The sequence below is a fragment of the Plectropomus leopardus genome, chromosome 4 (assembly GCF_008729295.1).
Source record: "Plectropomus leopardus isolate mb chromosome 4, YSFRI_Pleo_2.0, whole genome shotgun sequence".
Classification (NCBI taxonomy): Eukaryota; Metazoa; Chordata; class Actinopteri; order Perciformes; family Serranidae; genus Plectropomus; species Plectropomus leopardus.
Genome location: NC_056466.1, coordinates 21,695,627 through 21,707,703, shown reverse-complemented (window position 1 = coordinate 21,707,703; position 12,077 = coordinate 21,695,627). Strand labels below are relative to the sequence as shown.

The 12,077-nt window shown below is 39.8% G+C and overlaps 1 protein-coding gene across 1 annotated transcript in view; it reads left to right on the top strand.

The window, feature by feature from the left end:
- Positions 1 to 11,777, top strand: part of armh3 (armadillo like helical domain containing 3) — a 29,169-nt gene extending 17,392 nt beyond the window's left edge. The window contains exons 22-26 of the mRNA XM_042485742.1: positions 325 to 451; positions 1,653 to 1,728; positions 4,013 to 4,091; positions 8,782 to 8,898; positions 10,537 to 11,777. Coding sequence (XP_042341676.1) covers positions 325 to 451; positions 1,653 to 1,728; positions 4,013 to 4,091; positions 8,782 to 8,898; positions 10,537 to 10,629 — 492 coding nt within the window. The 3' untranslated portion in view covers positions 10,630 to 11,777. The remainder of the gene's footprint in view (positions 1 to 324; positions 452 to 1,652; positions 1,729 to 4,012; positions 4,092 to 8,781; positions 8,899 to 10,536) is intronic.
- The last annotated feature ends 300 nt before the right edge of the window (positions 11,778 to 12,077 follow it).

Genomic DNA, 12,077 nt, shown 5'->3' with positions numbered 1-12,077 from the left:
CACTTAAAACATGCCAGCAGCACCTCGGCAGAGTCCACAGTGGAACTTAATTTCACAGGATGTGTGTATGATCTGGTAGTAAGAGGAGGGCCAGATGCTGTATCAGTGGTGCTGCTTGTAGTCCAGCTGTGTGTGAAATCACACTCCGGAGTCTGAACTTGTTTTATTAGTTTGTCTGAGGAGAAAAAAGAGGCAGAGCGGGCTGTTTATGCAGAAACTGATACAGTGTATTCTTGCTTTGTTTCTCTCCTGTCTTTTGTTGTATCTTTTTCTTTTGTTTGAGAGTGAATGTATTGGTTAATTACTGTGTTTGTCCTTTTTTAGGTGGTGAACCTGTTCAACATGTTCATAACATATGGCGACACGTTCCTGCCCACCTCCAACAGCTACGATGAGCTGTACTATGAAATCGTACGAATGCACCAAGTCTTTGACAACCTCTACTGTATGGGTATGTTAATAGAAACTGCAGGATTAACCTCACTGATTGTATATTCTCATATAAAAGCCGTTATTCAGCCATACTATTATTAATCGAATATGAATGGCAATCATGATTTTTGCTTCCCACAATTAAATGAACATCTGTGGTATTGATGTTTTAAAATTCCTGCTCAGCTCATAGAAAACCCCTCTGCGTATCAGATCAAGTGCTTCTAAACTAAAAACCAGCCTCCACGTTTGAAGAGCTGTCCGCTATGCGTGCGACCTGCAGTGGCAGCATGTGAAAATCTTTACTGACTATAGCAACTGCAGACTGCAAAACAAAAGAACATCAACCATCATCATTCATTGTTTGAAAATATTTCTGAGTTAGAAGAGAACAAATCATATGCAAAGAGTGCATGAGATTTTTGTCTACAATCTGCAGCACGATGAATGTATGAAGGACAAGAAGAATAAGAAGAATAATTACAAATGTTACCTTACTGAATCTCTGTCTTCGTCCAGTAATAAGACATAAGACATCCCTAACAGAGACACTGCAGTGTGAAACTGTACCATGACCGCTGTTACAAAAAACAACAAAAAAACCCCAAATACAGTGGCTGATACATATCCACAGGAGACGCACTTTCACCGTCCCTTCCCTGTTGTTTCCCTTCTGTCTGTGGAGTGTTAGTGTTTGGATGCAATTATGGCAGAAAGTTATGTTTATGACGCATTCTTTCTGTCTGTCTGTTGATCTCCTCCACTACGTTTCAGTACCATGGACAGCGCCGCACCTACACACATACACACATACACCCTTCACACAACAAACACTGCTGGATTTAACACGTCTTTATGTAGAATAAATTCTCAGCCAAGTCAAGAAGACAAATTTAATTGTGTGCTTCAGCTGGTGACAAAAATGTGATTTGACCATCAGTTGTTGAAAGGCAACACTTGACAAATCAGACTTTTAAATTCTTAGTTGGTGACACACCTAACTGTAAATAGTTTTATCCACCAATGAATTTTTAGTGTTTTCACTTTTTCACGATCAATGTTGAGCTACCGTCAACATAACCTTCCCCGAATTTTACACATTTAGGTGTTCTAGCCTTCCCTTTATTGACCTGAATCTGACAGATGAAAAGAGATGAAGTGTGGATTAATGTGTGCATCTAACTTTGTTTTTTTTTTTTTATCTGCCATCCGCCTTTCAGTCCTGAGAGTATCAACCAACACGGGCCAGTGGAAGGAGGCAGCCAGCAAAGTCACGCATGCCCTTGTCAATGTTCGGTAAAAACCACACACACTCACACACACAACACGCAAATACTGAATGCTAAGAAGGAGAAAAGAGTCATATTAGATTGAAGGGAATCACAAATAATAATGTGATGGAGAAAGGTCAAAACAAAGTGAATGAATGAAGTTAAGTCTTTGCAGCTGTAATTTGGGTTTTCCATCCGCAGCCGAATCCTTTATCCCCTCCCCCCACTTCCTCCCCCAGGCCCCTTTATTCAGTCATTTTTAAGCTTTTATGTCCTCCACCCTGCTCCAGTCCACACACATACTTGGTTTCTCCTCCTCCATCTTCTCTGAGGAGATGATCCTCTGAGGTCACCCTGGCTTGGAGGCCCCTGAGGGCTCCCGTAACAGCGGGACACTCCCAGAGGATTCACCCGCTAAACTGAGCTCCTGATGGAACAGACTTCGCTGCTTGAGCAGGCAGTCACGAGGGCTGAAGGAAGGGCGGGGAAGGAGAAGATTAAATGAGTAATTCTTGAAAGAATAGATGAATAAATGAATGAATCTGAGAGGAATAAAGAACCCACAGAGACTCTGTTGAAATTAACTCAAATGAAGGAACCAATTCCATTTTATTCGCGTCAGCTCATTCCTCCATACACTGGCTTCCCACACGTAAATGACAACTGAATTACCACCAAGAAGAATTCTCTGCATATCTGACGCCATAATTTATTTGATATATGACGTTCTCTAAACCTGTTCAAAATAAGCCAATTCATCCCACAGCTGTGCTTATTGCATCAGCTTATATTTTAGCCATAGAGCAGTTTATTTCATGGAAATGAATGCTAATGCTGGAAAAGATTGCCTCTGAATTTACATCTGAAACTCCCTTACGTGCTGACACAATAAGAAGGAGGCATTGAGGTGGGATTGAATGGGAGTGAACAGAAGTTCGTTCTGATGTTAAACAGTCTCTGTGTAACTGGAGTGTTTAGAACTTTGCTTGTCAGATATCTTGTCAAAATTGCCAACACGTAGAATATTGTTATGTGATTAGTTTGCACCTAAACTAGAAGTTACCACACAGATGGCTTCTCTAGAAAGCCACACACACAATAACGACCGCTGTCACCACAAGCCCTTGTGCACGTTTGTTTCGGGGCTGTTTTTTATGCTTTACTTTCTTCCAAATTGACTTTTCTTTTAGAATTCTATCAAATCTTAATGCTGTAGCAAATAATATTTAGTCCATGTACAAACTCTAATTTACAGATTTATATGTTGCTGTTGTCAAACTAAGTAACAAATACAAAATAAAGACGGGATTGCGGCTTATTTATGCTGCCAGGATGAACTGGAATGCAGACTGTGAGGCCTTATCGGCCAACATGGCCCACATCATTAATGCTCTTGTGGCTAAAATGGAGAAAATCCCTGCAGTCGGGTTCCAAAATGTGGTCTTAAGTCTTCCCAAAAGGAGATTAATGCTCATCGTTTTGGAACGAGATGTTAACAATCACATATGTCTGTAATGTTTGTGTGTGCATGTAGTATTGGGAATATAGTGTACAACCCCTTCTTGGACTTTAAAGACCCACTCCACTCAAAAATGTCTCTTTCATCTGTTTATGTCCCCCAAAATGTCTGACCTTGACCTGAGTCTGCATTAACATAGTAAAAGTTTTGACAGAAAAACATTGTACAGTTTGGCATTGTTGAATGTGAAATGGACCAATGTGAACACACTGTAAAATCACTAATAAGGGCTCATTTATGCTCAGTGTAAGACATGCATATTGATACAGGTGGAGCCTACCCTCTGTACTCTGCATTAAATTCGGCTGTATTTGAGCAAGTTTTCTGAAAGGTTATGGATACGGACAAAACGGAGCAGTGCCACCGGAGATCATGGGGGCAGTGTAACGTCGTTTAAGCGAGATATGACCGTAGGAGACGGCAGTCATTTAAAAAAAATGGCGGAACTCAACAAATTGTTAATAAGTGGAAATAATTCTCAGATTGCACGACATGATGTATTGAATGGCTTAAACGTGTAAGGCTGAATTTCTGAACTGTCTTGATGCACACTGCTCTAACACCAGTCAACCTGGTTCCAGTAGCGATGGTTGGCACGCCAGTTCCAGACTTTCCTAGTGATGGAGAAAGAGTAGATGTGCTTCCAGTCCTTTAAACTTTTTTATCGAGCATGTTTAACAAAATATCAGTCATAGCAGCGTGTTTTATCACTTTAAAACATGTTTGGAGAGGTACCTTAAAAAAATGTCCACTGCATCATTTCAAAAGTGTTTGTGTTTTTATCTTTCAGGGCCATCATCAACCATTTCAACCCCAAGATTGAGTCGTACGCTGCTGTGAACCACATCTCCCAGCTGTCAGAAGAGCAGGTGAACATCACAACACACCTTTTCTTTTACACTCTGACTAAAAGTAAATAAAAACAAACTTCAGCAGCATCTCAGGGCCATTTGGCCGTAACTGATACATCACTCTTGTCATTTCAAAAGTAAATCTTATGAATTTTTCAGTGCACAATGGGAAAATGTAGTCAGTACTTTTAAATGTTTGAGAAGGCTTCACTGCATTTTATTTTGAAAGAATGCCTATTCATCAAGAAGCAGTAACAGTTATGTGGCAGAGATGGATGACTCAGACATGGCTTATTGTGATGAGACACCTAGAAGAGCAGTTGTTATCACACACCACTGAGCTTAAAACTCATCATGGCTGATTCATTGCACACCGTTCAGGCAGGAAGGAGGTCACTGTTCACAACAAATATGAAGCTTTTTACGCTTTACACGACAGATGGTGACACACACATTTTAACTGCTGTCACCTCTGGAACACACTGAGGTGCCAACAACTTTCATAATTTTCTCATAAACACCTTTTTCTGAACCTAAAAGGAAAAATAACAACTTTCTTATTCTGATCATAGATTTTTGTACATGTACAGTAAATGTTACAGTTTCTCTGATGTCTGCAGCCCACTTTTTTTTCAAAATGTATGAACACAGACTGAGAATAGAGTCATTAAGCAACTGAAATGCTGGGTTATTCCTCCATCATTAGTGGAAAAAGTCTGTAAGGAGGCTGAACCTCCCTGATACGAGCGCTGTGAGCTCTGCTCAAGACTTTATCATTTATGTCACATCGGTGAGGGTAGGAAAACAGCTGGAAGAGTCCTTTTTTTACAAGCTGATAAGAGAGTGATGGATTTGGTCATTATACTCCCCAATTACCTCTCTGCTTTTATCTCCTAGATTTATTCACAACAAAAACGGGAAGGCAGAAGTTAGCTCTTGTTTCTATGAGTGGCCAGTGATATTAAAACCCTGCTCATTAGATAAAGTAACTTGCCTTTGTCGCTTTTGGTTTTGACGGGTTGTCTTTATGATTAGTAGTTGTGTCCGTGGATTATTGTGAGCGTATTTTATGCAAATAGAAAAGTTCTGCACCTGCATTGAAAAATATGGTGTGAAAAATGCATTCAACAAATTGTTCATTTTTATCAAGTCAAAAGTTAACTTTAGTTAAACTAAGACATGTTTCTTAGAGATAATGATCTGTTGCAAAGCAAGATGTTTGAATACAGTTTGGGTAAATGGACTTACACTCATACAACAGCTTTCTAGTATTTCGACCACTTAATCCGTTCACACACACATTTACATACTGGTGACCAACACTACCAGACAAAATTAAACATTCATAAGCATGAACTCTAATATGGAGTTCGGTATCTCGCCCACGGATACTTTTTCACTTGGACTCAACAATGAGCTGATTTTGGTGGTCAAAGGCTACAAAACACAATAACTCAAGAACACTTAAAGGGAATTTTTCTCAGATTTGGCTAAAACATTCACTTGGACTCATAAATGAACTGATTAGTGTTTGGCGATCGAAGTTAAAGGTCACAGCGACCTTGTGTCCTTCCCATTCTTGTGAACACGAGTTCTCAAGAAGGCCTTGAAGAAATTTCCTCAAATTTGGCACAAACGTCCACCTGGACTCAAGAATGAACTGATTTGAATTTGGTGATCGAAGCTCAAAGGTCACTGTGACCCCCCAAAGGTTTTTGGCATTAACTCAAGAATTCATACGACAATTATGACAAAATTTTATATTAATGTCCAGTTAGCTAAAATAATGAAGTTATGACATTTTATATCCAAAAAATCAAAGGCTAACTTCACTGTTACATCATGACTGAATTGGAGACAATAATCACGAAACTGTGCTGATTGCAGAGATCTGTGCTGCTGCTGGTAGAAGGATGTGTGTGGAGCATCCGCATTTTCACATTTCCTGTCATCTCCCTGTTGACGTCTGTCTAATAAATACTCAAAAAAATTCCTAAAAAACAATCCTTTTTGAAGGGTTTTCAAAATTCATAAAATGTAGGTCAGATTTTCAGAGAAGGCAGGAGAGAATTGAGTGAACCACATCAAGAGTTTTCAATTGAACAAAAAACAAGTTCTGTCGTACCTCAGGCTGAACAAAATAATGCTCACAGCAAATGGACATTAAAGGTTAAAACTCATGTAAATTAATCCCCAAAAAGCTTGTTGCTTTGTGTATCGTACTCATAACCGTTAATAGAGTGCAGAGGTTTGGGCTTGAAACTGTGGTTTTGGGCAGAGCGGAGGTAAAGATGTATTGAACATTGGTCTGTTTTAGGGATGTTCGTGCTGTTGCCTGTTAAGACGAAGCTCATTGTTTATTTCTCCTGTGTTGCTCGATCCTCATTTGTAAATGAAGTGTGCAACCTTGCATTTCTTTTGATACACACTGCTCGACACACACACATGCAGACACAGTAACCACCTGCACTCACGCCTGCAGCGTCTTCATTCCCCACAGTGACACGACAAGATGGATGGCCTCCAGAAACACGCAGCATTAAAACGAGCTGCCGTACTCTCTGTCTGTCTCTCACAAACAATACAATATTAGTTAAGACACACTTCAGCACACACACGGCTGCTTTTGTTCCTGCGCTTCAAGATAAACATGATGACAACTGTGGGCACACAATCATATCTGCTTATGATGCACAAAGTTGCTCAGCCGAGTCGAGTGTCTGCATGCAAAACGCTGAACCGACCACTTATCAATCCTCCCTTTGCTAAAACGGTGTGTGGTAAAGGTTACTTTGTCTTGCATTTCCTTAATTCCCCATTTACTTGCTTCTAACAAGTGCATTAGAGCTTGCATTTTCTCTCTTTCTTCAACTTTTCCGTTTTTTCTGATTGCCACCAGTGAGAAAAACCCAACCTAAACACACATTAGTCGAGGTTTCTATTCAAACCTCCCTCCACATTTCCACAGAGAGAGGAGGGTGATGGAGAGCTGGGAGAAGGAAGCAGAAAGAGAGAGAGAGAGAGAGAGAGAGAGATATGGGTATGAATTTTTCATCAGTGTACCATCAGAGGTTGAAATAAAAACAGCAGCACTTTTTTTCTACTGAGCAGAGCTGTAGATTTATTAGAAGAAAATACAAGGAGGAAGAATGTTTGTCCCTCTATTAATAAATTTGAAAATGATGGATTTACCTGTTCAGTCGATGTACTGCTGGAGCTGAAGGAGAATATGTATGTGTTGTGAGCACCTACTGGTAGGATAACATCAGCGTGTTTATGCGGATAAAAGCTGGGCTTGTTTGAAAGGAGCGAGTTTTTATAGGGAAGCACAACAAAGTGTGGCTCATGCATCTCATTGTGAATGTTTCATGCTGTGTGGAGTGTTGCAGGGACATTAATAAAATAATGAAAAAGGTCTGCTTAGGGGCTATTTCACGGCTGGATGGGGGCATGGAAAGGGTGGAAGTGTGGAGAATCTCTGCATAATTACCTCTGTTTTCAGCTCACCATCTTATCTCAGCTGGACTTTACCTCAGACATGTGTGTCCTTTGCACTTCAGACCATCACACGCACTCACTCACTCACTCAACCCACAGTACTTGTACTCATACTGTGACCTTAAAATGACAAAGTGAGTCCTTCCTGGCAAATATGCCCTTATTGCGAAAGTCTGTAAAGGCACACACACACCAAACTGACATCAAATAACTAGTGGCAACGAAGACCAGCTGTTGCGTCGCCTCAAGTTTCTTGTTTCTCGGCCAAATGGTTGAACATGAACACACTCAAACACTAACAGCTAACTACCACAAACGCTCTGTGCCTGTGTGTGAGGCAGTAACTCTCCGTACCAGCAGGCGGCTGCAGTCCGTATTCATCATTCAAGATGTTAGTTAGCTAGCCAGAACATTAACAAGACAACCCGATGGAGAAAGAACATGATATTTACCGTGCGCTGGTGAAGAATTGTGAATTGTTTCTGCTAAAAAAACACAATGGCTAAATTAAACAATTTTACCTAATCTAACAACGTTGTTTCAATCTCACGCCCTCTTCACTTTAGCCATTTGTTTGCTTTCACCACTTTCTCTTCTCGTGCACTGACCTGCCAGTCGGAGTGATTTCACTCACCAATGGGTGTGAAAAAACTAGGGCAACAGACACTCACAGATGACACAACATTAACCAAGGTCCGACTTTGGGTTTAGTGTGTCAGGGCCCCAAAGTCTTAACGAAATCTCACTGATACATACTGTAAGACTGAGACACAGCAGCTCATTTTTACTACAGATTCCAGACCAGTCTGCTCTCCTGGAGATTAAAAACATTATTAAACAACCACTGTTAGATAAACCTAACAGAGTTGTAGCTAATGTTGCACATTTTTATGTTGAAACAGGACAAAACAAATAAAAAGCTAAAAAAAAAAAAGATGTGTCCCTTTACCAATCAATCACATTCCTGATAACAAGAGTCAATCCGGACAGTCAGCAGGTAGTTACTGGAAATAACCTGGGTAGAAACCAGTTAGAAACATACATCATCCTGTAAGAATAAAGATGTTGTAATGAAGTATTAAACACTAATTAATATTTGAATATCTGATGACTCAGCTCAAGTGTTCACTGTCTGTCGTCTTAACCACTCTGTATGATCGAGTTATGCAACGAGTTCATTTTCCGTCTCCCTCATCTGTCACCCTGTTAGGTGTTGGAGGTGGTTCGGTCCAACTATGACACACTGACGCTCAAACTGCAGGATGGTTTGGACCAGTTTGAGAGATATTCGGAGCAACCTAAAGAGGCCGCCTTCTTCAAGGAGCTGGTAAGACACAGAGAGCAGTGCACTGTGGGTGTTAAGGGTTTTATGTGGTCTCCTAAGACTCGGGTTATTTCCCAAACTGAGCTCAGCCTTCACTACAGTGTGTCACTCCAAATGATATCAGACTGTCCCCACTGTGGAGGACGCTCCATGTTGGAAGGGAGGGTATAAGATATAAATAAGATATAAGGGTTCTTTTTTTTTTTTTGAAAGGAGACAAATTATTTCTTTTACTCATATTTTATGACCCTATGCACCTAAAAAATTGTTGTTTCCTGCAAGTTTTTTTTGCAAAGTTGACAGCTGAGAAAATGGAACCTGAATAGAAATGACCATGGTGCTGACAGACTGTGATGATGCTAGATTATGGGAAATTTTGTCATCATTATCAAACAGCCACCATTGCACATAAAAATCTATCTCATGTAACTCAGACAGGAATCATGGTCAGGTTTGGGTTTACCTGTACGTTTGCACTTAAGGGTGAAAACTCCGGTGACAGAATCCACAGCGAAAGGCACTGAATAATTGTGCTCCATCATTCGTGAGTGATGTATAAAAAAGTAGAGCGGCTCGCCAACTTCCTTCCTCACCTCTGTCATATCACGTATGAGCTGGTGTTTCCCGTGTTTCCCTGAAATTTCGAGTACCAGAGGGTGTAAAGTTTAGTCTATATAACACCGAAGGTGACCAAGTGAAACAAATCATAACCTTAAATGAAATTAAAATCATTCAGTTGTTGGAAATATTTGGGATAATTAAGTATATAACTCAACAAAAAATAAAACATATATCTTGTCTTTTTTAGACATTTTAATATGGAAATGTTAACATAAACCACTAACAGTGAGGTGTAAATAAGCAGGTAAAATATGATTGGGTCAACTGTCAAACAGGGCAGTGAAAGACAGAAACGCTGTTGTCAGTTTTTTTTATCTTCTATGATTTGGCAATGGTGTTTTTAATTCGGGCAACCAGTTTTTCTCAGAGGAGGAAAAATTTGATCGTCTCTGCCTTTTTTGCTAGATAGCAACAATATAATGTTTATTGATACAGAAAAGCAGCTGTTTCAACAGTACACCCCCCTCCACCAGTCTTTTGTACATACTAGATACCATCAGCATGCTGATTATATATGTATTTTTTTATTTATTAATTTATTTCAGTATGTGTTTATTGTTTTATTTTCAATATGATGCTTGTTCCTATTAATGAAACTCTGTTGAAATCAATAAAATCAACCTTACTAAAGCGAGATTCATTTTAATTGTGCAACATTATGGTGCTCTGCTTAATTTTAAATCTGGATTAACTCATTTTAAACCTAGTTTTAATGAACTCTGGTCAGAGCTAATCTCAGATTAATGAATCCCTGTTAATGCAGCCCAGCCATGGACTTTAAAAATGTATTCCAGAGCCACAGAAGACATTACTCAGCTGTCTTCACAGGAAGAGAAACACGGCAAAGATATCATGACAAAAAAACTGACCTTCGTGTGTGAAATTTGAGAATTGGTCCTTAAATTTATGTGTGCTTGAATTGGTACAAAGAAGTCAAATTCAGATCTGGACAAAGTGCATTGTCAACAGTTTGGTATCTTTTTGACCTGGTAATGAATGTCCCTCTCGGTCTGTCCCCAGGTGCGCTCCATCAGCCTGAATGTGAGGAAGAATGTCTCTCTGAACACACTGAGTCAGGACGTCCTGCTCAAAGAGTTCTCCACCATCTCCTGAGACGCACACACATGCACACACACACACACCCAGCCTCCTCCTCCCTTCAGACGGACATACACAGTACATTTGTGTGCGTGTGGACATGTACACCTACTTTCACACAGACAACACAAACACAGACGAGTACAATCCTCGATTGTTGTTTCCATGATTCGTCTCCATTCCTCATCCTCTGCCTCCTGTGAACTGAAAGATGGAAACAGAGACGGATACACTGACAGGCTGGATGAACCTTAAGGAAAGACCTGAGAACTCTCCGGACTTGCTCCCTTTGTGGTCTGTCGTTTTTGTGTGTGGTAATTTAAGGAAGTGCCCGTATTGCACTGGTTCCTCGTGTGCAATCTTCAGTATTGGCTGGACTGTTAACTGACACATGAAAGTTTAGATTTAAATAAATTCAAGTATTTTTAACCCAGATGTTCATCTCAAACATTTCTGTCAAAGATGATGTTGTAAGTAGCTTCTGCTGTCAAACTAATCACAGTACAGATTTATGATTTATCTCTCTGGTAAATATTTTAGAAGGTTTAGGCCTGGGGTGACACATGGCCTTCCTAAAAGCATCAGTAATGGTGACCCTGAGCCTTTTTGAGTTTGAATCTTACTGTAAATCCTCTTAGAGCATTAACGCTTTCTTTGCGGCTGAGTGCTTGTGTTAACTTAATTCTCTACAAGTTCAAACAAACTTACAAATGTTTTGTATTTCCATGTTTGCTACAGGGTAGATTATTTTGAGCTGTAGATTTTGAGAATGAGTGATAAAACCCCTTTTTTTTTTAAATTGTTGCTTTTGAACAAAGCCATGACTAACATTCACTACTGCACGTCACACAAATCATTGTCTCTGTTACTTTAACAAGTGGAGTGGTTAGTTTAGAAGGGAAACTGTTGGAATAATGGTTATAAAATTATGATCCATTAAAGTGATTGTTGCCGCTGTGTATCAGGCACATGAAGTCAGTTTAGTGAGGAAACAAATCTTGTCTCGTTCTCATTCAGAACATTTGAAATAATTACAGTTTGACTGGAAGCAGATCTTAATTATGCAATTTCTTGAAGTGTAGGGTCTTGTTTCTTTCATTCATTACTCCTGTAGGTATATTTATGTTCCTTTTTTAAATAAAGGTTGGTTTCCTACTACTTAACTAGTGCCTCCTCCTTTGACTATTTCGGCAAAAAAACAACGAAAAACCTGCTTTAATATCTTTACTGTAACATCAAACCTAACTTTCTTTAAATTAGTTGAGCTTTGCAACAACTTACTACACACATACACACTCACACAGACTCTCACTGTCCTCTGCTGACACTGCCGGCTGACTCTGAGTCTGATACATCGGCTGTCAGCAGGAGACTTGATTTCTTACCCCCACACACGGTGCAAGTAAAATATGACTTTTCATTCTATGAATATGGTCTTCGATAACAAATGTTTTTGTCTTGGA